General features: G+C 37.7%; 1 protein-coding gene across 1 annotated transcript in view; it reads left to right on the top strand.

The window, feature by feature from the left end:
- LOC133621014 (oxysterol-binding protein-related protein 10-like) overlaps nt 1-27,500 on the top strand; it is a 199,706-nt gene that overhangs the window by 144,149 nt on the left and 28,057 nt on the right. Inside the window, exons 8-10 of the mRNA XM_061982779.2 lie at nt 22,230-22,379; nt 22,462-22,948; nt 26,698-26,884. Coding sequence (XP_061838763.1) covers nt 22,230-22,379; nt 22,462-22,948; nt 26,698-26,884 — 824 coding nt within the window. The remainder of the gene's footprint in view (nt 1-22,229; nt 22,380-22,461; nt 22,949-26,697; nt 26,885-27,500) is intronic.

The following is a 27,500-nucleotide window of genomic DNA, read 5'->3' as shown; positions in this document are numbered from 1 at the left end:
TTTGTTTTCACAGTGCACTACTGCACATGGAAAAACAATATGACTTTTATTATCACAGTAAAATTATGGTGACTAAGCTACACTTGTTTTTACAGTGCACTGTAAAAACAGCAACCAATAGATTTTTTTACGGTCGAAGACTGGTAGCTCAGATGCCACAATGTTACTGTAACAATTAATGTTGTACTGTTTTTCTATTTACAGTAATGCACTGTAAAAACAACTGTAGATTTTACAGTGAAAAATGGAAGCTCAGTCGCCAAAATTCTAACAGAAAAATAACAACAGTGGTACTGTTTTTCTATGTACAGTAACAAACTATAAAAAAACAACATAGCTCAGACTGGTAGCTCAGTCGCCAAAATTCTACTGTAACAATAAGTCAGACTGTTTTTCCATTTACAGTAATGAACTGTAAAACCAAAACGTTCACAATCTGTGTGAATTTGTGAATTATATTTATATAGCGCTTTTCTCTAGTGACTCAAAGCGCTTTACATAGTGAAAGCCAATATCTAGTTACATTTAAACCAGTGTGGGTGGCACTGGGAGCAGGTGGGTAAAGTGTCTTGCCCAAGGACACAACGGCAGTGACTAGGATGGCGGAAGCGGGGATCGAACCTGGAACCCTCAAGTTGCTGGCACGGCCACTCTACCAACCGAGCTATACTGCCCCTAACAGCTTAGACACCATAATTTTACGGTAAAAAAATAGCGTTTTTCCATTTACAGTAATGCACTGTAAAAACAAAATGTAGATTTTATGGTGGAAAAAAATTGTCCCTCAGTTGCCAAAATCTAACAGAAAAATAACTGCCACTGTTTTTCCATGTAGTGCAACGCACTGTGAAAACAACGGTAGCTCAACTCAGACTTGTAGCTCAGTCGGTAAAATTTTAAGGTAAGAATAACAATGGTAATGTTTTTCTATTTACAACAATGCATTGTAAAAAAAAAACCTAGATTCTATGATCAAAGACTGGTAGCTCAGTAGCCAGCATTTTACTGTAACAATAGAAGCTGTACTGTAATTGCATTTACAGTAATGCACTGTAAAAACAAAACATTTTAAAAGATCGGCAGCTCAGTCGCCATAATTTTATGATAAAATTAACAATGGTACAGTTTTTCTATTTACAATAATGCACTGTTAAAACAACTATAGATTTTACGGTGGAAAAAAATGGCAGCTCAGTCGCTAAAATTCTAACAGAAAAATAACAGCGGTACTGTTTTTCCATGTACACTGTAAAAAAAACGTAGCTCAGACTGCGAGCTCAGTCGCCAGAATTGTACTGTAACAATAAAAGTCAAGACTATTTTTCCATTCACACGAATGCACTATAAAAACAAAAGAAGTTCCAAAACTGGCAGCTCGGTAGCCAGAATTTTACGGTAAAAACTGTAGTGCCCTTTTTCCATTGACAGTAATGCAATGTATAAACAACAACCATAGTTGTTTTGTTAGCTAGAAATTCTGGCGTCTGAGCAACTAGTCTTTGGCGTAAAATCTATGAGTTTTCCATTTTTCCATTTACAGTAATGCAGTCTTAAAAACTGTAGATTTTATGGTGAAAAATTGGCAGCTCAGTTGCCAGAATTTTACGGTGAAAGTAACACTGGAACTGTACTGTTTTTCCATGTACAGTAACACACTGTAAAAACAACCATAGATTTTCCGGTCAAAGACCGGCAGCTCAGTTGCCAAAATTTTACTTTAACAATAAGCCATACTGTTTTTGCATTTACAGTAATGCACCGTAAAAACAAAACAAAAATTGTCAAAAACTTGGAGCTCAGTCTCCAGAATTTTTAACATAAAATTGACAGGGATAGTGTTTTTCGGTTTACGGTAATTCAAAGTAAAATTCACCATAAATTTTACACTAAAATCCTAGTGACTGAGCTGCCAGTTTTTTTTTGTTTTTTACTGTGTATTTAGGAGCACAATTGCCCCTAAAAATAAAGAAATATGCATTCATGATCACCATAACAACTTTCCTAACTATATGAAGTCAACCTTTAGTTTTCTATGTTATATGGCAGGGGTGCTCACACTTTTTCTGCAGGCGAGCTACTTTTCAATTGATCAAGTCGTGGGGATCTACCTCATTCATATATATAATTTATATTTACTTATTTATGAAATATTTGTTTTTGTTAACAAGCTAAAGGTGTTTAATGATATGTTTAACACATATAGTTAATATTGTTAATAAATTAAAGGTGTTTAATGAAAATACAAGTATGTTTAATACATATAGTTAATATTGTTAACAAGTTAAAGGTGTTTAATGATAATACAAGCATGCTTAACACATATAGTTAATATTGTTAATAAGTTAAAGGTGTTTAAAGATAATGCAAGCATGTTTAACACATATAGTTAATATTGTTAACAAGTTAAATATGTTTAATGATAATGCAAGCATGTTTAACACATATAGTTAATATTGTTAATAAATTAAAAGTGTTTAATGATAATACAAGAATATTAACACATATAGTTAATATTGTTAACAAGTTAAAGGTGTTTAAAGATAATACAAGCATGTTTAACACTTATAGTTAATATTGGTAATAAGTTAGATGTTTAATGATAATGCAAGCATGTTTAACACATAGTTAATATTGTTAATAAATCAAGGTGTTTAATGATAATACAAGAATGTTTAACACTTATAGTTAATATTGGTAATAAGTTAAAGGTGTTTAAAGATAATACAAGCATGTTTAACACATATAGTTAATATTGTTAACAACTTAAAGGTGGTTAAAGATAATACAAGCATGTTTAACACAGTTAATATTGTTAACAACTCAAAGGTGGTTAAAGATAATACAAGCATGTTTAACACATATAGTTAATATTGTTAACAACTTAAAGGTGGTTAAAGATAATACAAGCATGTTTAACACATATAGCTAATATTGTTAACAACTCAAAGGTGGTTAAAGATAATACAAGAATGTTTAACACTTATAGTTAATATTGGTAATAAGTTAAAGGTGTTTAAAGATAATACAAGCATGTTTAACACATATAGTTAATATTGTTAACAACTTAAAGGTGGTTAAAGATAATACAAGCATGTTTAACACATATAGTTAATATTGTTAATAAGTTAAAGGTGTTTAAAGATAATGCAAGCATATTTAACACATATAGTTAATATTGTTAACAAGTTAAATATGTTTAATGATAATGCAAGCATGTTTAACACATATAGTTAATATTGTTAATAAATTAAAAGTGTTTAATGATAATACAAGAATATTAACACATATAGTTAATATTGTTAACAAGTTAAAGGTGTTTAAAGATAATACAAGCATGTTTAACACTTATAGTTAATATTGGTAATAAGTTAGATGTTTAATGATAATGCAAGCATGTTTAACACATAGTTAATATTGTTAATAAATCAAGGTGTTTAATGATAATACAAGAATGTTTAACACTTATAGTTAATATTGGTAATAAGTTAAAGGTGTTTAAAGATAATACAAGCATGTTTAACACATATAGTTAATATTGTTAACAACTTAAAGGTGGTTAAAGATAATACAAGCATGTTTAACACAGTTAATATTGTTAACAACTCAAAGGTGGTTAAAGATAATACAAGCATGTTTAACACATATAGTTAATATTGTTAACAACTTAAAGGTGGTTAAAGATAATACAAGCATGTTTAACACATATAGTTAATATTGTTAACAACTCAAAGGTGGTTAAAGATAATACAAGAATGTTTAACACTTATAGTTAATATTGGTAATAAGTTAAAGGTGTTTAAAGATAATACAAGCATGTTTAACACATATAGTTAATATTGTTAACAACTTAAAGGTGGTTAAAGATAATACAAGCATGTTTAACACATATAGTTAATATTGTTAATAAGTTAAAGGTGTTTAAAGATAATGCAAGCATATTTAACACATATAGTTAATATTGTTAACAAGTTAAATATGTTTAATGATAATGCAAGCATGTTTAACACATATAGTTAATATTGTTAATAAATTAAAAGTGTTTAATGATAATACAAGAATATTAACACATATAGTTAATATTGTTAACAAGTTAAAGGTGTTTAAAGATAATACAAGCATGTTTAACACTTATAGTTAATATTGGTAATAAGTTAGATGTTTAATGATAATGCGAGCATGTTTAACACATAGTTAATATTGTTAATAAATCAAGGTGTTTAATGATAATACAAGAATGTTTAACACTTATAGTTAATATTGGTAATAAGTTAAAGGTGTTTAAAGATAATACAAGCATGTTTAACACATATAGTTAATATTGTTAAGAACTTAAAGGTGGTTAAAGATAATACAAGCATGTTTAACACATAGTTAATATTGTTAACAACTCAAAGGTGGTTAAAGATAATACAAGCATGTTTAACACATATAGTTAATATTGTTAACAACTCAAAGGTGGTTAAAGATAATACAAGAATGTTTAACACTTATAGTTAATATTGGTAATAAGTTAAAGGTGTTTAAAGATAATACAAGCATGTTTAACACATATAGTTAATATTGTTAACAACTTAAAGGTGGTTAAAGATAATACAAGCATGTTTAACACATATAGTTAATATTGTTAACAACTCAAAGGTGGTTAAAGATAATACAAGCACGTTTAACACATAGTTAATATTGTTAATAAGTTAAAGGTGTTTAAAGATAATACAAGCATGTTTAACACATATAGTTAATATTGTTAATAAGTTAAAGGTGTTTATAGATAATACAAGCATGTTTAACACATATAGATTCCTTTCTTTCATGAAGACAAGAATATAAGTTGGTGTATTACCTGATTCTGATGACTTGCATTGATTGGAATCAGACAGTGGTGCTGATAACGTCCGCATTTTTGAATGGAGGAGAAAAAAAGTCCTCCTTTCTGTCCAATACCACATGAAAGTGGTTGGTTTTTGGCATCTTATTTGTCCAGCTTCCGTACTCCTTTGTATATACTTTACATGAAATACATTGTCGGCAAACTCCGTAGCTTGCTAGCTTGTGCACGCCAGCTTTCTGAGACTCTTATTTTGTTAGCGCAGGCAGGATGAAGCAGCGCTTTTGTTGTGCAACTGTGCAGTCGGTCTTTGGAGTTTTGACGACAGGTACGGCGCCAGAGTCTTTTGAAATAAAGTGTTTTTCGCCTTCCTGTCGGTAATTTTAAAGAGCTGGCAGCAGCCAGCGTCATCTCAGAAGACCCTCGGGTGCCGTGAATGTCAATCAAGTGACGAAAGTGACGTCATAGTGAAGATTTATGATCGCTCATTTTTAGGACTATTTTTTTAATACCTGGCTGGTGATCGATTGACACACCCTCCACGATCGATCGGTAGCCCGCAATCGACGTAATGAGCACCCCTGTTATATGGAATCAATATTATTGTACAAAAACAATAGTCTTTATATACTGTTATACATACAGTATTATAGTATATATATATTACAGCATCATTCTCATTATATACTGTAAAAATAAAACTCAAATGTTGATTTATTAAAGCACTGCTGCCACCGAGCTGGAAGCTTGTTTACTAACAAGTTTGTCTGCTCCAGCTTGTGCTTCCTCGGTGTGCAGCCTTGTCCTCCAGTGATAATAATACTTGTAAGAAATATACAGGAAATTTCGGGCTATGGAGTGCACCGGTATTTAAGCCAAATTTTAGAATAAATAAGTATTTTACATATATTGGCTGCACATTTATATTTACATACATTATTAGTTTCCAAACGATGCTTGTCAGACGGCAGTAAAACAGTCAATCAAACAAAACAGAAGTCATCGTCATGGATCCACTCGTTGCAGAAGCTATCTCTCCAATCAGATAACAGACTCAATAACTCCACGGCGACGTCTTGATGAGTTCACTGAGGAATATGGGAAACTGAAACAATACAAAAAGAATGCCATTGTAAGGTAATACCGTATTTTTCAGACTATAAGCCGCAGTTTTTTTCATAGTTTGGCCGGGGGTGCGACTTATACTCAGGAGCGACTTACGTGTGAAATTATTAACACATTACCGTAAATAGTCAAATAATATTATTTAGCTCAATCACGTAAGAGACCAGACGTATAAGATTTCATGGGATTTAGCGATTAGTAGTGACAGATTGTTTGGTAAACGTATAGCATGTTCTATATGTTATAGTTATTTGAATGACTCTTACCATAATATGTTACGTTAACATACCAGACACGTTCTCAGTTGGTTATTTATGCGTCATATAACGTACACTTTTCAGCCTGTTGTTCACTATTCTTTTTATTTATTTTAAATTGCCTTTCAAATGTCTATTCTTGGTGTTGGGTTTTATCAAATACATTTCCCCCAAAAATGCGACTTATACTCCAGTGCGACTTATATATGTTTTTTTCCTTCTTTATTATGCATTTTCGGCAGGTGCGACTTATACTCCGAAAAATACGGTAATACTACAGACACTTATAAATGTGTTAGCATATTCGATAATGCTAAACATGCTAGCTTGATTACAATCCGATAGCATGTACAAATGTGCATGAAATCACTCCTACAGACATCACACATTTGATGGTTTAGTAAGTATGAAGTGTTTTAGTTATATTGTAAATAGAGATGTCCGATAATATCGGACTGCAGATATTATCGGCTGATAAATGCTTTAAAATGTGATATCGGAAATGATTGGTATCGGTTTCTAAAAGTAAAATTTATGACTTTTTAAAACGCCGCTGTACAGAGTGGTACACGGACGTAGGAAGAAGTACAGAGCGCCAATAAACCTTAAAGGCACTGCCTTTGCGTGCCGGCCCAATCACATAATATCTACGGCTTTTCACACACACAAGTGAATGCAAGGCATACTTGATCAACAGCCATACAGGTCACACTGAGGGTGGCCGTATAAACACATTTAACACTGTTACAAATATGCGCCACACTGCGAACCCACACCAAACAAGAATGACAAACACATTTTGGGAGAACATCCGCACCGTAACACAACATAAACACAACAGAACAAATACCCAGAACCCTTTGCAGCACTAACTCTTCCGGGACGCTACAATATATACCCCCCAGCCCCCCAACCACGCCCACCTCAACCTCCTCATGCTCTCTCAGGGAGAGCATGTCCCAAATTCCAAGCTGCTGTTTTGAGGCATGTTAAAAAAAATAATGCACTTTGTGACTTCAATAATAAATATGGCAGTGCCATGTTGGCATTTTTTTTCCATAACTTGAGTTGATTTATTTTGGAAAACCTTGTTACATTGTTTAATGCATCCAGCGGGGCATCACAACAAAATTTGGCATAATAATGTGTTAATACCACGACTGTATATATCGGTATCGGTTGATATCGGAATCGGTAATTAAGAGTTGGACAATATCGGAATATCGGATATCTGCAAAAAAGCCATTATCGGACACCTAATTGTAAAACTTAAAAACATTGCTTATTATGGAGAATCCTTTTGAGCAAAAACGCAGACTGTTTTACTTCTAGTTTAGGGCATTAAAGCAGGAAGTACATTTTCAACCCACAACACCTGCAGTGAGCGGAAAGATGACGCCATAGCTCAAACAATAACACACCTTTTCTGTCTGTCACCTTGTCTGTTGTTTCAACTATTTGTTAAATACCAAAAATGTCCGTTAGCAAAGAACAATCCATAAATTAGCTGCACCATTTTATAAGCCGCAGGGTTCAAAGCGTCTGAAAATAGTTGCGGCTTATAGTCCGAAAAATACGGTGTTTGTTAGCCAAAAACACAGCAAGTTCCACCCAGAAGGAATCGATCGGCTTTTGTGATCGGCATTGAAAAAAATTATCACACACTTTTTCACGGATACTGATGGCATCTCTCGAGTGATTATGCTAAATACAGAGACTGACATGTTAATTTAATTATTACGCGTGTTTGAGAGCTAATGCTACTCTCTGCACTGACAACACTTGATTATAGTATCATCCTTCAAGGGCTCTGACCTCCTCAGCAGCAATTTCCTGTCGTAGTCAAGAGCCTTTTCAATTAATTAAAACCGCTGGCATCATAACAGACTTCTTCCAAGCCTTCCGCCCTCGCTTCTATAAATAAGAATCCCAAGCAGCTCATGGGACTCCGGCACACGTGTGCCCGTTTCGGTTCGTGCGAAGTGCGAAATGACGTGACTCACTCACGTGCATAGAATGAAATATTCAGGTAACGCACAAGGCTCTCGTGTCCTGCACGTTTTCCGCCTCCATGCACTTCCATGCGAGGAAGCAGCAGAAGAATTTCATATGTCTTTATCTCCGGCAGCGTCGCGGTTGAAATAACGGTGACAGTACGGCACAAAGCGAGCGATGGCGGATGAGCAGCAGTGAGGTGAAGTGCGAGCAGAGAGACTTTTTGTGGCCCACAGGCTGGAGAGCACTTTGTGCATTATACATTAGCCTCTCCTTTTTTCCCTGCCTCTGCCACGCTGCTGCAGGAGATATCAAAGACTTCTGCTCCTTTTTGTACTGCAATGGAAGCATCTTCTGTTCAACGCTGCTGGGAAACAAAACAAAGCACACATCTTCACTACGTTTTGACTTGTCGGGGCTGTGAAGGAAAGCATAATAACTCACTTAAGCGTATTTTCTTTCTACTACAGAAAGTGTCTTGTGAATGAATGAGCGCTAACATTTGCTCATTGATGGCTTTGTCTTCATTCCCCTGTTGAACTTCACAAAACCCAAATCCCAATCGGGTAGGAAGCTTACAAACAGTCGTGTTTTAACAAATAAACTTCGTATGTCTTCCCATTTGGCTGACTGATGTCAACATAAGCGGTTGTCGAAATAACCACAATTGAAACTAATGTATTTTCCGGGCTACAAAGCACACTGGTATTTAAGCCGCACCCACCAAACTTTAGAGGAAATAAATGTTTTTACATATGTTAACCACAACAGACTATAACCGCATTTACAGGTACAAAATATTTTGTAAATGTTTATTCAAATTAGGGATGTCCGATAATGGCTTTTTGTCGATATCCGATATTGTCCAACTCTTTAATTACCGATACCGATATCAACCGATACCGATATCAACAGACATATGCAGTCGTGGAATTAACACAATATTATGCCTAATTTGGACAACCAGGTATGGTGAAGATAAGGTACTTTTTTAAAAAAAATTATAAAATAAGATAAATACATTTAAAACATTTTCTTGAATAAAAAAGAAAGTAAAACAATATAAAAACAGTTACATAGAAACTATTAATTAATGAAAATTAGTCAAATTAACTGTTAAAGGTTTGTACTATTAGTGGACCAGCAGCACGCACAATCATGTGTGCTTACGGACTGTATCCCTTCCAGACTGTATTGATATATATTGATATATAATGTAGGAACCAGAATATAAATAACAAAAAGAAACAACCCTTTTGTGTGAATGAGTGTAAATGGGGAGGGAGGTTTTTTGGGGTGGTGCACTAATTGTAAGTGTATCTTGTGTTTTTTATGTTGATTGAATATAAAAAAAAAAAAATATATAAAAAAAACAACATACTGATAATAAAAAAACAATACCCCTAATTCAAATACCTTAATTGTTTTCAAACGATGTCTGTAAAGACACGCTGATCAAACAAAACAGAATTCTTCATCATGGACCCACTTGGTGCGGAAACTAGCTCTCCAATCAGCTAAACAGACTCGATACATCCACGGTGGCGTTTTGGTGAATTTACGAAACTCAAACAATACAAAACGAATGCCATTGTAAGTTAATAATACTAACACAGATACTTGTAAACGTGTAATGCTAACGATGCTAGCTCGATTACATTACAATAGCACGTACAAATATGCATGAAAACACTCCTACAGACATCACACATGGGACGGTTTAGTAAGTATGACTTGTTTTAGTTGTATTGTAAAACTTAAAAATGTTGCTTGGGGTGATGAATGAAGAATCCTTTCGAGCAGAAATGCTATGGACGGCTGTGCTTCTGGTTCAAGGCACAAAACCAGAAGTACATTTTCAACCTGCAGAACTTGGAGTAAGAGAATTTGTCGAAAAGATGGCGCCATAGCGCAAACAATAACACACCATTTCGGTGTTTGTGTCCTATGAAAACTATTTGTTGAATACAAAACATTATTGCCGTCAGCGAAGAAAAATCGTAAATTGGCCGCACTGTTTCATAAGCCGCAGGGTTCAAAGCGTGGGAAAAAGTAGTGTCTTAGAGTCTGGAAAATACGGTAGTCATTTTTACTGAAACATAAGCAATGACACCAAAATGCTTCACCGTGAATATTTGTTACTTAGATTTTTTTTGTCTATTTTGCATAATTGGCCGTATGCTGTAGGAGTTACAAATACCATTGTGGCAGAGACCAAACGTGACTTTGAGGGGTTGGAATACTTGCTTAAGGCTGAAATTAGGGATCGACGATAAGCAGTGTTTGGAAAATTACTTTTAAAAAGTAATTCTAGTTATTTTTTACTTTGCCAGAAACTAATTGAATTAGTAATGGAATTACTCTTTATTACATGTAATTAATTACAAGATATCTTTACTACATGTAATTAATTACAAGTTAAAGTAAATATAGTGTTACAACTATATGTATATATATATATATATATATATATATATATATATATATATATATATATATATATATATATTAAGGCTGCAGCTAACGATTATTTTTCTATCGATTAATCTATAGATTATTTTTTTCGATTAATCGGTTAATCTATAGATTATTTTTTCGATTAATCTATATATTATTTTTCCTTTTACCGATTATTTTTTTTATTTAAAATGAAGATGAAAAAATAAATGTAGGCCAGTTTTTTCAAAAGGCATGGCTTTTATTTACAAAAAAAAAAGTATGGCCACTCAGTCAACATTGACAACAACATGACAAAATATTCTGTAACAATGTAAACATTTAACAAAATTAAAAGTAGCTTATTTGCTTTTAATGTGCAAATATAAAAGTAAACATCCAGTGCAAATCTTAATATTCTGCAATAGTATAAGCATTTCAAAAGTAAAAGTATTGCTTATTTTGCTTTAAAATGTGCAAAAATAAAGATAAACATCCAATTCAAAAAAGTGCAAAACGGAAATATTCTGTAACAGTGTAAACATTTCAACAAAAGTAAAAGTATTGCTTATTTGCTAAAATGTGCAAAAATAAAGATAAACATCCAATACAAAAAAGTGCAAAACGAAATATTCTGTAACAACAGTGTAAACATTTCAACAAAAGTAAAACTTTTGCTTATTTTGCTTAATAACACAACAATGATAGTATGATTAAAGTGAAAGTTAATTGTTCGTTTGTACATAGTATACGTAATTGTTAATGTTGTAAAAGGTATTTGCACAACTAATTAACGTTAGCGTTAAAGAGGAGCGCGTCTTTGTAAACACTGAACAGGCACGCCAAACGCTCCTCTCAGAGCGAAACGGTGCTTTAGTTTATGAATTTACAACGCAGATACAAATGACACATTCATGTTTTTGTGTAATGATGACAACGTATACTCATGCGGACGATTGACTAGTTGATGGTGATGGCAAGAACGCTGCCGTTGTGCTGCTATGATAGGCCATTTCCGCTCGACACAGTGTGCATACAACAACATTATTAGCACAGGTGGGTAGAGTAGCCAGAAATTGTACTCAAGTAAGAGTACTGTTACTTTAGAGATTTATTACTCAAGTAAAAGTAAGGAGTAGTCACCCAAATATTTACTTGAGTAAAAGTAAAAAGTATGTTGTGAAAAAACTACTCAAGTACTGAGTAACATACACACACATATCATATATATATATATATATATATATATATATATACACACACACACACACACACACACACACACACACACACACATATATATATATATATATATATATATATATATATATATATATATATATATATATATATATATATATATATATATACATACATTGATATATACAGTATATAATTTATATTTATTTATTTTGCCGTTTTTGTTTACATGTTAAAGGTGTTTTAATAATTATACATGCATGTTTAACATATAGATTCCTTTCTTTCATGAAGACAAGAATATAAGTTGGTGTATTACCTGATTCTGATGACTTGCATTGATTGTAATCAGGAAGTAGTGCTGGTAACGTCCACGTTTTCAAATGGAGGAGAAAAAAAGTTCCTCCTTTCTGTCTAATACCACATGAAAGTGGTTGTTATTTGACATCTTATTTGTCCACCTTCCATATTCGTTTTTATACCCTTTACAAGAAATACATTGGCGGCAAACTCCGTAGCTTGCTAGCTTGTTTGCGCTGGCTTTCGGAGACTCTTATTTTGAAAGCGCAGGCGCGATGGAGCGGGACTTTTATTGTGAAGACAGGAACTGTGCAGTCAGTCTTTACGGTTGAAATAAAAAAAGGGTCTTTTTTCCTTCACACTTTTGATTGATTGATTGGAACTTTTATTAGTAGATTGCACAGTACAGTGCATATTCCGTACAATTGACCACTAAATGGTAACACCCGAAGTTAGCTCGGAGCCAGTCAGGTCATGTGACCCCTGGCTCTGTTTGATTGGTCCAACGTCACCAGTGACTGCATCTGATTGGTGGAACGAAGTGAAACGTCACCAGTAAGGCAAGCACTTTGAAGGTCTGTCTGACAGACCAAAACAAACAAAGCGTGCATTAACAGATCGATAAAAATTAGTAGCGAGTAGCGAGCTGAATGTAGATAAAAGTAGCGGAGTAAAAGTAGCGTTTCTTCTTATGCCGTTTATTGAAATACTCCCACACTTTTGACGACTTTTGGCGTGCTTTTTTCCCCTCGCTCGCACCGCTCGCATCGTCTGCTTTGCGCTCCGCCATGACGGTAGTGTGACGTAAATATGCGACGCGTCGACGAACAAAAACGTCCTCGACGTATTTACGTAACCGATGACGTCGACTACGTCGACGCGTCGTTTCAGCCCTAATATATATATATATATATATATATATATATGCGCAGTTGAAAGACGTTTCATGAAAGCAGTCTGTGTGTGTGATTGTGTGCCTTTTTAAAAGGTGGTGACTGTTGCTAAGTGACTTTTGACGTCAGCGAGAGAGGCAGACAGAGCAGCTATAGCTCAGGTGTGTTTGTTAGCCGTTAAATCTTTTCACTGGATTGTTTTAATTCTGGCAAATAAAGAGATTGAATGTGCTTCGATAGCTGTCTTGACTCCTTGACGACAAACGGGGTACTGTAAAATTAAAAAGCTTGCCACTTCATTCATTGATTTGTTGTTCGTTATGCCCACGTAGTAGTAGTGGTAGTAGTAGTAGTAGTAGTATGAGTGTTTGTTTGCTGTGTGATGTTCCCTCCTTCTATTTGATATCAAGTTCATTTTAGTGTGCTACTGCTTGTTGCTTTCATAAGTAAAAATATATTTTCTGCATTGAACTTGCACTGCTTCTGACGCTGTCATGTTGACATACAACCACATCCAAAGTAGCGGGCCACGTTACATCAAACGTATCGGTGACGGTGTTGCAGCGTCTATAAAAGTAAATTAGATTAGATTACTCGTTACTAGTAAAAATAACAGTGTTAGTAACACATTTATTCCCAGCACCTGCAAATTGGCCTATAAATCTAGACTATAAGGATATATTTATGTCATATATTTTTTGGTATATTAATAGTCATCGAACCTTTTCAAAACAAAAGCTCCTAATTTAGCTGCTGACATGCGGCAGGGTTGTACATCTTTGTGATGGACCACTCAGCACGCACCTAGATACATGAGTTACGATACAATGCAATAAATAATACACTTGTACCAAATATTGCATTGTTGATTAAGAATCAGTTATTATTTTATATCTGAGTGATGGGGCTTATTATATTAAAAGCTCCTTTTTGGACACACGCCATGCTTATTTTTTTTTTTTTCTATTACTATTGTTATTTTCATATGACAAGATTGTATTGGAGAGACTGCATTTGTTTTTTGTGTGTTCAAAATGAATCATCCATCCATCCATTTTCTACCGCTTATTCCCTTTGGGGTCGCGGGGGGCGCTGGAGCCTATCTCAGCTACAATCGGGCGGAAGGCGGGGTACACCCTGGACAAGTCGCCACCTCATCGCAGGGCCAACACAGATAGACAGACAACATTCACACTCACATCCACACACTAGGGCCAATTTAGTGTTGCCAATCAACTTCTCCCCAGGTGCATGTCTTTGGAAGTGGGAGGAAGCCGGAGTACCCGGAGGGAACCCACGCAGTCACGGGGAGGACATGCAAACTCCACACAGAAAGATCCCGAGCCCGGGATTGAACCCAAGACTACTCAGGACCTTCGTATTGTGAGGCAGATGCACTAACCCCTCTGCCGACCCTCAAATAAACACAAACAAAACAATAAACAAGTTGGCTAAATAAAGTTCACGGTTATCATTATTATTGTTTAATGTGCTCAAAAAGTAATTATATACACACACAAATATTTTAATTAAGTTAAAAAAAAATGTTTTAACTAAAATAAATAGCCACACAATATACTTTCTTGAAAGAGGAAACGTCGGATATTGTTTTGGCTTCAAGAGCCATATTATTTTTATTTGTGTGTTTAAATGATTATCTTCCATTTTAATATGTAAACGTTTTCTAGAATGTTTTCCAAAAAATCTCAATTACGTGATCAGTTATTTAACTTCCAGTTTGTGACATCACTCGAGTTCACTTCCTGTTAAACAGAGTTTGTGTCCGTCTGTTTCAACTTGACGCTGTCGAGTTTACATTAATAACGTTAACCTTTTGCCTGCATGTTGGCATTTAAGCAAACTAGCAAGCTAACGCTAGTTGGTGTCCATAATTTTATCAAAGTGTATTTATCAATCACAGTTTTTCGATCATTTCAAAATAATACGGTAATACAAACGGTCAGAAGATTTACAGCGGTTACAATTATTGCCGTTTATGTGCATGGAGTACAAACGCCCACAAACCGATGAGAAGAGTGATCGCTCTTGTAATCCGTAACAACCAATGTTCCCTTTCATTTTTCATGTGTGCGAGCAAACGCAAAAACTCCCTGAGCATTCAGTGGAGCCCATGTGAGCAACATCAGACGTGCACACTGTGGCTACACCAGCAGCACACTTGTCCCAAACCTGACTAAATAATAAGTTCAATCTCCATCCATCCATCCATTTTCCATCGCTTGTCCCTTTTGGGGTCGCGGGGGGTGCTGGAGCCTATCTCAGCTGCATTCGGGCGGAAGGCGGCGTACACCCTGGACAAGTCCCCACCTCATCGCAGGGCCAACACAGATAGACAGACAACATTCTCTTATTATTATAATCAAATGACAACAGTCATTTCCATGATAATATTTTCTAATATAAGTGTTTAGGCCCACTTACAATGACAATAACAAAAAATATTGTTTTTCATGAACTGTGTACCGGTACTTGTATTGTTTGTCTGGGTGGAGGTCCTGCTTTGGAAATAGTTTGTACCCATTTTAGACATTGCATTTAGTTCCCAATAAAACATTCACATGTTGCACAATGAGATGTAAGCAGGGGATCATGTGTACATTCCTGCAACTTCCTCTTTGTAAAAAATATATTTTTATTAGTATTTATCTAATATACCAACACCATTTTATGATTAATATTTATAAATGAAGATTCCTAATAAATTACACTAGAATAAGCACACATTTGATTGGTAAATCATAGTGTAACGACCTGGAATGACACTTTATGTGTGGTGTTGGAGTTTTCCGACTTTTTGTGTGGCTGTAAACGCATCACTGGCTAAGTGCTATATGTGCATGTGTTGGCGCAAGTGAGAAAGAGCAAGCGGCTGCTGTTGATATAACAAAGTTGCTTTTGGTCTGGTTTGTACTGCAGAAAATGACCAGTTTTGCTAGATATAATTTTTTTTTACTAATGTTTTGGTGATGTGTTTATGGCTGACAACAAAGAGTTTTGCTCAGTAAAGTGATGGATGGAATTCCTGTCCTCAAAGCGTCTCGACAGACGTTACAATATTTGAACAATGATGACGAAAACTGTTTTCTCTGTCGTGTCTGTGTCGTGTCGAAAATTGTTATGTGCTCATTTTTTAATTTGATTTTGTGCGTGGCATAGATTTGCCATGTGCAGAGGACGCTTGAGCAGTGCGCAATTGCACAGGCGCACACCTTAGAGTGAACGTTGGTAACAACCTATACACATGGCGAATATCGAGGCTGGCGAATGTGCTGTTTGGTACTTCATTGTATACCAATACCTATACCGTATGCCGTTTTAACAACAAACTACATTCACAGACAGTCCCATCATAATGTGTTTGAGTGAGGACTATTGTATTAAACACTGGTAAATACAAACAAAAACAGAAATCGTTCTTGTTTTAGTTGCTGTGGTAGAATCCAGGTCAATACGGCCATGTGTGTTTGCCATGTTATTGCTGTTTAATAAGACCGTAGTTCCGTGGTGCTTGTTGTTTCTCGCTGCTTGGTGGTGATGATGAACAAGTTAATGGCCTCCCGACAGAGGCGTACAATTGAAGCACCTGTGTCTTTCATAGGAATCAGAAAAGCTGGGGCCGTACTCTGGCTCCCACGCACACTGGGAGTCAAATATATTGTACATACAAATTCACATATACTCACATACATACATACATACATACATACATACACACACACACATAGGTACCTACGCTCCCACATACATATACAAATACAGTACATATTTACATACTCAAAGTTCGTACATCCACACGCACATTTATTATACAAACATACACATACTGCACATATAAGGGGTGGCATGGCGTAGTGGGTAGAGCAACCGTGCCAGCAACCTGAGGGTTGCAGGTTCGCTCCCCGCCTCTTACCATCCAAAAAAAAAACGCTGCCGTTGTGTCCTTGGGCGGGACACTTCACCCTTTGCCCCCGGTGCCACTCACACCGGTGAATTGAATGATGAATGATAGGTGGTGGTCGGAGGGGTCGTTGGCGCAAATTGCAGCCACGCTTCCGTCAGTCTACCCCAGGGCAGCTGTGGCTATGAAAGTAGCTTACCACCACCAGGTGTGAATGATGAGTTCTACATGTAAAGCGACTTTGGGTACTTAGAAAAGCGCTATATAAATCCCAGTTATTATTATTATTATTATTATATACACTCACTGTACAAAAACATATACACATTCTGTTTCATCAAACATATTAACGTTGTTGCCCTAGGGTAAACTGGGTATAACACATGGCACACTGACAAAGCTTAACCTATTGTTACTATAACAATCTACAAGGTTAATGTAGGTTGTTTCTCTTTCTTCCCCTCCATTTTTCTGCATTCTTTCGTATCTCAAGTTACCATTACGTATATGTATTGTTGCATTTGAACAACTGTATTGTTGATAAAAAAGGTAAAGTATTGGTATTGTTCATTATCAATAGCGCTATTTCTATTGGTATATGTGGCAAGCCCCGACCAAGATGGCGCCAGTATGTGCTTTGGCCTGCCGTCTCTCGCTGTCAGCTCTGTTCGTTTTTGTGTTTTTTGCGTCTATTTTCGTCTCTGTCAGCTCACTGCTTGTGTATGACCGCCAAACACTGTTGGATCTTTGCCCCTCTCCCACTGATATGATCAACTTCGACGTTGGTTTTTCGACGTCCCAGTCAGCTTTTTCACCTGGCCGGATTCCTGCCTTCCTTTCCCGCCCCCTGGCTCCTCTCCCCCGGCGGAAGCGTCTCCGGCGCCGCGGTAAACGTGGCGGCCAGCTGGTGAAAGTTAGGGCACTCCTGGGCCGGCTTCCCGTGGCTTCCCGAAGGAGGAATGGTGCGGTATCCGGTCTCCTCCTGCACCCACGCTCGCTCGATCCCATCGGCTCCTGGCTGGTTCCTATCGTTGGTTTGGAGGAAGAGGCTTGCCGTCGTCGCTCCTGCTGTCCCCGCCCCCGGAGGCGCGGGGTGGATTCCCGCCACCTGCGGGCTGTGTGTCGGGCCCCACCCGGATTAATTGCGGCCTTGGACGTGCTGGCCCCCGCCAGGTTCGGTCTTGTGAACGCAAGATCTTTGACAAACAAAACGTTTATCCTGAAGGATTTCTTCACTTCCCGCGGACTGGACTTCCTCTGTGTGACGGAGACATGGCTGAGAGCCGGTGAGTCCGCCCCTCTTAATGAACTTCTGCCTCCGGAGTGTTCCTACTTTAATTCCCCACGGCCGTCCGGTCGAAAAGGAGGAGGATTAGCAGTCGTTTTTAAAAATGACTTTAAATGCCGTCAGATCCGCCTACAATCCTCCTTTTCAAGCTTCGAACTGTGCATGTTTGAACTGGGTCTTTCTGATGTCGTCCTGTGTGCCGTCATCTATCGACCACCCAAGTACCACAAAGACTTTATAACGGACTTTTCTGAATTTCTGGCTGAAATCAAAATAATAGTGCTTACAGAGTACAAAAAAGAAGAATTATGAGAAATACTTTCAACCTTATTGAAAATAAGATATTCTTCATCTCAGTATGTTAATAATCCATCCATCCATTTTCTACCGCTTATTCCCTTTGGGGTCGCGGGGGGCGCTGGAGCCTATCTCAGCTACAATCGGGCGGAAGGCGGGGTACACCCTGGACAAGTCGCCACCTCATCGCAGGGCCAACACAGATAGACAGACAACATTCAAACTCACATTCACACACTAGGGCCAATGACTGAATTAATTAATTAATTACATATTACAAAACTGTTGTATACTAATTCATAGATGTTATTTTATTATATAAAAAGGTCAGTAAATGATTCTATATATTTGTAAACGCTTGAAGTGGGAAAGGGGTAGGATTAAATAAGCTTTGCTTCTTCCTACTCCTTTTCGGGCATGATGTAAAATGAAATGATATGAAATTGTGTGATGTATTATGATGTAAGTGTGTTCATGTTCGAAATAAACTAAAGAAAGAAAGAAATCCTGCCCAAATATGATCGTGTCCTTATTGTGGGTGATTTTAATATTCACACCTGCTGTCCAGACGAGCCGCTTTCCAGGAGCTTCCTGAATATAATCGACTCATTTAACTTTGTACAGTCTGTGTGTGGTTCTACACATGAACGCGGGCATACACTCGATTTAGTGCTCTCGTATGGTTTGTGTGTTTTTAATTTGGACATTTGCGACGCTGTGTTCTCTGATCATATGCCGATCTTGTTTGATATTCCCACGCAGTGTCCAGTTAAATTGTGCGCTCCGTCCCAACGCTCTCGCATGTTTAATTCTTCGTCTCCTGCTCGGTTCTCCTCTATTTTTTCGACTCTTTGTGATGATAATTCTGCAGCCTCTGTATGTCTGAATACTGAAGAGTTGGTTTCTGGGTTCAACTCTATTTGTTTACAAACACTGGACACGATCGCGCCTTTCAAATGCCGCCGCTCTAAAGCCACGCCTCAGACGCCTCAGCCCTGGTTGAATGACGTCACTCGGGCTGCCAGGCGCGTATGTAGAAGAGCAGAGAGAAAATGGAAAAAAGACAGGCTGCATGTGTCCTTTGCCATTTTTAAAGAAAGCCTGTTTTCCTGTAAAAGTAGAAATGAATATATATCTATCTCAGATTATATGTTCTAACTCTAACAACCCCAGAGTTCTGTTTAAAACTATTAACACTGTCATTGTTGCGCCCAAATCTGTTGGTTTTGATGCTTCTTTTGAATTCTGTGAAAATTGTCTCCATTTTTTCACTGACAAAATTGTGTCAACTAGAGCCAGTCTATCTCAGCCTTCATATGACCCTTCTGTTCCTCTGCATTTCTCTTCTGTTTTCCATCAGTTTGAGCCGGTGTCCTTTTCTTTTTTAAGTGACACAGTTAGTCATATGAAGCCCTCTGGTTCTCCTGCAGATGCCCTCCCACCTCGCCTGTTTAAGGAGGTACTTGCTACTATTGAATCAAGTGTCCTTAACATTATCAATAGTAGCCTCTCTTCTGGAATAGTTCCAGTAGAGTTTAAACATGCAGTGGTACGACCTCTACTTAAAAAACCCAGCCTCGACCCCTCTCTCCTCTCTAACCTCAGACCCATCTCTAATCTTCCATACATTTCCAAAATATTAGAGAAGGTTGTCTACAGTCAGTTGTTGCCCTTCTTAGAGGATAATGGTATCACTGAGCTGTTCCAGTCCGGTTTTAAAGCCCTCCACAGCACAGAGTCAGCGCTTCTAAAAGTTTTTAACGATATCCTCCTGTCCACTGATTCTGGTAAATATGTTGTCCTGGTGCTTTTAGATCTGTCTGCTGCATTCGACACCGTCGACCACGCCACCTTAATCACTCGTCTTGAGAACTGTGTGGGCATTAAGGGCGCCGCCCTCAACTGGTTCCGGTCGTACCTAACCGACAGGAGTTTTTGTGTAAAAGTAGACAGTTTTATGTCGTCCACAGCTCCTTTACCACATGGGGTCCCCCAGGGCTCAATCCTTGCCCCAATTTTATTTGCGCTTTACCTTCTCCCCCTTGGTTCTATTTTTAGGAAGTACAGTATTGCATTTCATTTTTACGCCGATGATTGCCAGATTTATTTTCCCATGGCACAAAATAACACGGTTCAACGTCTTATTGACTGCCTGCACGACATCAAAGTCTGGCTTTCAGCTAACTTCCTGAGCCTAAATGAAGATAAAACAGAAGTTATGTTGTTCGGTCCAAGTCGCTCTCCCTCCCCCAACGTTGACCTCGGCACTCTGACCCCGTATCTCAGCGACTGTGTCACAAACCTGGGGGTAAAGTTTAACTCAGATTTTAAATTCGAAAAACAAATCAGCAGCGTCGTTCAAAAAAGCTTTTATCAATTACGCCAAATAGCGAAAGTGAAACCGCTTCTATCAAGACATGATCTTGAGAAATTAATCCACGCCTTTATCTCGACTCATCTTGATTACTGTAATGCCCTGTATGTAGGCATTAGCCAGGCCTCCCTCGCCCGCCTGCAGCTCGTGCAGAACTCTGCTGCTCGTCTGCTAACACAGACCCGCAGACGTGAGCACATCACCCCTATTTTAGCGTCCCTTCACTGGCTCCCTGTGCGTTACCGAATCAATTTTAAACTCCTTTTATTTGTTTTTAAATGTCTAAACAACCTCGCGCCAACCTATCTCTCCGACCTCCTTCAGCCTTACTGCCCCACCTGATCCTTAAGATCAGCCGATCAGCTGCTGTTGACGGTCCCTGACACAAGGCTGAAGCTTAGAGGTGACAGAGCTTTCGCCGATGCTGCTCCCAAGCTCTGGAACGACCTACCCCTGAGTGTTAGACAAGCCTCCTCTCTTCCTGTTTTTAAATCTCTCTTAAAAACATACTTTTATTCCATGGCTTTTAACACTGAGTGATATCCATCCTGCAATGGCGCCCCATAATACACCTGCTGTGAACCTGTTTTTATGTTTTTATGTTTTTATTTATTCTATTTTAATTATTTATTTTTTATCGTGTTCTGTTTGTGTTGTGTTGTGTTTGCTCGGTACTCGTTTTATCTTTTAACCTGTTCATTGTACAGCACTTTGGCTACCCCTGTGGTAAATTTTAAATGTGCTTTATAAATAAAGTTGATTTGATTTGATTTGATTGATTTGCTCCATTTGTAGTGTAATAATGCTCATTGTCATTTCTGTATTATTTTTTTTATTTTCGCTAACTGCTTATTTGCTATCACTTTTACCATCATATTTGTACATGTCGTATTTGCTGATGTTGCTTTGTTGTTGTTGTTGTTGTTGTGTTTGCTGTTGTTGTTTTTGTCTCTCTGTCTAATCCCCCTCTTGTTCCCACAATTTCCCCCTCTGTCTTCTTTTTTTTCTCTTTCTATCCCCTCCTGCTCCGGCCCGGCTGCACCAAATGATAATATAAATACATTTAAGAAAGTTAAATACAAATAAGGCAACAAGAGAAGTATCCTACACTTCTCTTTTGTAAAGTAAATCTGAACAACCGATATGGGCATCTACATCAACTATATGATTTGCCTGAGAATCTGGACAGGACAAAAAAAAAAAAAAAAAAAAAAGGAATCAGAAAAATGAGCGATTTCCACGTCTGACGACAGCAGCAAAGTTCGTTAAAATTGTGAAGCTCCAACTTAAAATGGCGGTTTTGTTTTGATGTGTGAGCAGCGAGCAGCAGGCCTGGCAGACATCGGCCCCAGCGAGGAGGTGACGGACACGGAGGACAACGAGGAGGAGGACCTGGGGGTCCTGGACGAGCAGAGGAGCGTCATTCTCCACCTGCTCTCCCAGCTCAAACTGGGCATGGATCTCACACGGGTGAACATTGCAACAATCGCACACCAACGGTTCCTTTCTGAACTTTCATTTTCTCTCTCTGGATTTTCCTGGCACTTTGTAGGTGGTGCTGCCTACTTTTATTCTGGAGAGGCGCTCGCTGCTGGAGATGTACGCCAACTTCATGGCCCACCCAGACTTGTTCTTGTCCATCACAGCCGGCGCCACGGCCGAGGACCGCATCATCCGCTTTGTGGAGTACTACTTGACCTCCTTCCACGAAGGCCGCAAGGGGGCCGTGGCCAAGAAGCCCTACAACCCCGTGCTGGGGGAGACCTTCCACTGCTCCTGGGATGTCCCTCACGACAAAGTCAAGGCCAATCAGGGGTCCGCCCGGGAGCCGGGCAGGGGCCCCAACAACGCGCAACAGGGCGACGACCCACCGGGAGGCTGCTACAGAGTCCGCTTCGTGGGCGAGCAGGTGTCCCATCATCCGCCCGTCTCTGCGTTTTACTGCGAGTGCTGGGAGAGGAGGGTGTGTGTCAGCGCCCACGTGTGGACCAAGAGCAAGTTCATGGGCATGTCTATTGGAGTGTCCATGGTTGGAGAAGGTGAGGCAGGAAATGTCTTCTTTGCCGCTTTGAAACACAACATGTTCTTAAAGGGGAACTGCACTTTTTTTTTGTAATTTGGTTTATCGTTCACAATCATTTCATGACCACGGAAGTATTCTTTTTAATAAATAAAAGTCTGCTTGCATTGCAGCCAATGGGTGGTCCTCTATTCCGCCCATAAAACGTAATGAATAACCTTTCAAAAAGCACCAACAATACTCAATTTACATTTCATGACTTGGAATATTAACCAAGTATTAGTTAGTTTAGTTTATTATTTCTTCGGTCAATGGTCAACAAATTAAACAAACAGTTTTACATAAACAAACAGATGTTGATTTTTTTCATTTCATTTTTATTCATCTCCTTCATTGATGTGCATCTTTGATCAATAGCCAATTATACCACAATTATTCAATTATACATTTACACACCAATGCCTGAGAAGGAGCAGGATGAAGAAAAATCTTATATTTTCCTGCCCCCTTCAACATAATACGTAGTCTTACTTAATAATATCATATAAACCAACAATTACATCCAAATATAACGAAAACAAACAAAAAAACACAAGTGCAAAACTTCATGAAGTACAAACCGAACAAAAAAAACAAAATGAGTAATATACACCTCACGGGATGATACAAAACAAACACAAAACTGGGCAAAAAATAAGTAAAATAATAAAAATAAAGCAAAATGTAAACACTTATGGCTGTCCATATGATCTTATTGTTCTGTCTTTATATCTTTTTTTCAATTGGAAATATATTTACAATCTTTTATCTCATTGTAAAGAGAATTCCATAGTTTAACCCCCACCACTGTTATGCACATTTGTTTTTAAGTTGTCCTTGAATACTGATGTTGGAAATGACCTTTTCTTCTATACTCTTCATACTCAGAAGTGATGACAAACATTTTTGGTAAATTTGCTGGTAATGTTTTACTTTTAGCCTTAAACATGACACATAATGTCTAACTTTACGAACTCCTGTAATTTCAATAAACCCAAATTAATAAATAATATGTTAGTGTGTTCTAAGTAATCTACTTTATGAATAATCCTTATAGCTCTTTTCTGTAGTTGATACAATGCCTTTATGTTACTCTTATATGTGTTCACCCACACTTCCACACAGTAGCTGATATATGGCAATATAAGTGCACAATACAATATGCACATTGCCCTATAATCTAACACATAGTTTACCTTATTTAATATGAAAATACTCTTAGACATCTTTTTCCGTACATGTGCATAATGAGATTTCCATGTCAGACCGTCATCCAGTATCACTCCTAAAAATCTAAGTTCAGAAACCCTTTCAATATTAATTCCATCTATTGACAGTTTGATCGTTTTCTCCCTTTTCCTCTTACAAAAAATCATAAATTGTTTTTTTTACATTTAATGATAATTTATTGACATCAAACCATCTCTTAAGTTTATGATTTTATGTACATTCATAAACAAACAGTTGTACATTCATAAATAAAAAAATAAAAATGTTGCAGACCGAAAGGGTTTAGGCTGAAGTTGAACCCTTATTGCGCCTAACCCTGTAAACAAAGTCAAGTACGAGATGAGCTTCCAAAAAAAATATGAAATTTCCTTTTCACAACATATTATAAATACACATTGTACACAACATAAATACTGTTCAATTATATACACAGTAAAGGCATGTGAAATATGCTTGTACACATCAATTAATATACTATATACAAACAATTATAATTCCATTATATTTATATCCTACATTTAGTTTTTCATTAACATTGATCATAGTATTAACTACTGTGTTGATTCAAGAGTGATATATTTTTCCAAGACATTGGTCTTAAAGTTTTTTTTAAATGTGTGAATGGAACTGGAACATTTTAAGGAATCATCCAAGCTGTTCCACAGTTGAACCCCCTGACAGAAACACATCTATTTTTTAAGCTCGTTCTTATGTTTGCTTTCTGAAAGACAGCTGAACCTCTGAGGTCATAGGGACTCTCCCTAGGTTTGAACCTCTCCTGTAGACACCGAGGCAGCATGTGGTTATGAGCTTTGTACGTCACAATAGCAGTGTTGAGGTCAACAAAATCGTGCCGTTTTAATATTTTTAATTCAATAAACAGAGCATCGGTATGGTCATGATAATCCGCATAATTTACAATTCTAGTCGCTTTCTTTTGAAGTAAGAACATAGAATTGATGTTTGATTTGTAATTGTTACCCCAGAGTTCAACACAATAATTAGGATATGGGAGTACGAATGAATTTTATAACATGTTAAGAGCCTTTTGATTTACGGAGTTTTTGATTTTATGTAACATAGCAATGGTTTTTGCCATCTTTGTCTTGAGTATATTTATGTACAGTTTCCAATTTAATTGATCATCTATATAGATTCCCAAAAATGTTGTTGAATACATCCTTTCTACCTCCATATCATCAGGTACATATGACCCTGTATGTTATTTTTCCTATTTCCAAAAATTATATATAGAAATATATATATTTTTTGTGATATTGTTATTATAAGCGCTAACACAGACCAACTATTTATAGCGGCGCCGGGATCACAAGTGTGTGTGCCAATGTTGACATCATTGACTGATCAGCTGCTTCCTCGTCCAACTTTATTGTGGATCATAAATCATGCCTCTCACCTGGATAGTAGAAGGACGGGGATGTAATCCGACAAGTTGGTACACTTTGACAGCCACTATCCACCTTAGCCGCCAGATGACAGTAGAGCCTATGTGTCAAAGTCAAGTCTTCTGGCCCGCGGGCCGGATGAATGATCTATGGCCCATGGGATGATATTTGATTAGTATTAGAACCGGCCCGCAGGCCACAGCCGCATGTATTGGTATTGGCGCTAGGAATTTTCAAAATGGGGCCCCAGGGACCCCATCACGTCATAAAAAACAAATGATAAATGTATGCATTATCTTGTTATATCTCACATTCTATATTGTGTTTTGGAAAAAGGTTGATAAAAGATAAATGTTACTTAATTAATTTAAAAAAATAATACAAAAGAAAACAAATGTTTATGCATATATAAATGTATTCAGTTATAAACACTCATTCACTTTCTTCTTTCCTTCATGGATCTAAACTTTACCGGTGCCGGTATTTTTTTCTATATTTTTATTGTAATATTTTCAGAATGTGTTTGTTCTATTTTTGGCCAAAGTAAGACAAAGAAAACAATCTGAAGTTGCCTTTATTTTTTAGTTTTAATGCCATGATTTTAATAGTTCGGCCCGCGTGTGCACAGATTTTCCTCCATGCGGCCCCTGAGCTAAAATGACTTTGACACCCCTGCTGTACAGTGTTGACTATCCTAAAATGTGTTTTGTGGCAATTTCAACTTTACTGATAGCGTCAGTTGCTATGTAGAGTGGAGCTTTCCATCATTTTCAGCACACTGCATTGCGAAAGGGAATGTGGCCATATGAATGCCTTCCCTACTGTACTTAATTATTGTAATACAACTAATGTTGCCAATTACAAGTCTTACTTATTCAAGTTTATGTCTATGAACTCTTCCCCTGGATTCATTAGAAGAATGGTATTTGTTGATTTGCACACAAGGCTCATAGGTGATTAAAAATTAAATTGGATACAAATCAGGTGCTCACATATAAAACGATGTGGGAGGGGAAGTGACGCACAAACATTGCCTTCTTTATACATTTATTACTGGTTTATATCACTTTTTTGTTCACCTTCCTCCTCCCAGGCGTGTTGTCTCTCTTGGAGCATGAGGAGGAGTACGTCTTCTCGCTGCCGTCCGCCTACGCCCGCTCCATCCTGACCGTGCCCTGGGTGGAGCTGGGCGGCAAAGTCTGCATCAACTGTGCCAAGAGCGGATACTCGGCCACGGTCACCTTCCACACGAAACCTTTCTACGGCGGCAAAGTACACAGGTGAGCGTCCATACCGACACGCTCCGTATAAATTATACTGTATCCTCTAAGGCATGGGTGTCAAACTCTGGCCCGCGGGCCAAAATTGTCCCGCCGTGTAATTTCACTTGGCCCTTGAGGCAATATCAAATTAACATTAGAGCTGGCCCGCCGATTATATACAGCGGCGGTGCCGCGGTAACACCGCATTCACCGCTAATTCTCATGCTTGCCCCTCCCGGGAGACTCCCAAATTTCAATGCCCCTCTCGAAAATCATCACGTCCGCTTTTCACCCAGTCCGAGTGCTGGCCCAGTCACATATGTGCAGCTTCTGCACGCACACACAAGTGAATGCAAGGCATACTTGATCAACAGCGATACAGGTTACACTGAGGGTGGCTGTATAAACAACTTTAACACTGTTAGAAATATACGCCACACTGTGAACCCACACCAAACAAGAATGACAAACACATTTCGGGAGAACATCCGCACCGTAACACAACAAAACAAATACCCAGAACACCTTGCAGCCCTAACTCTTCCGGGCTGCAATATACACCCCCGCTACCACCAAACCCCGCCCCCCCCCAACCCCGCCCACCTCAACCGACGCACGGAGGGGGGTTTGGTGG

Source organism: Nerophis lumbriciformis, linkage group LG21, assembly GCF_033978685.3.
Source record: "Nerophis lumbriciformis linkage group LG21, RoL_Nlum_v2.1, whole genome shotgun sequence".
NCBI classification, from domain to species: Eukaryota; Metazoa; Chordata; class Actinopteri; order Syngnathiformes; family Syngnathidae; genus Nerophis; species Nerophis lumbriciformis.
This window is presented reverse-complemented; position numbering and strand designations above follow the sequence as displayed.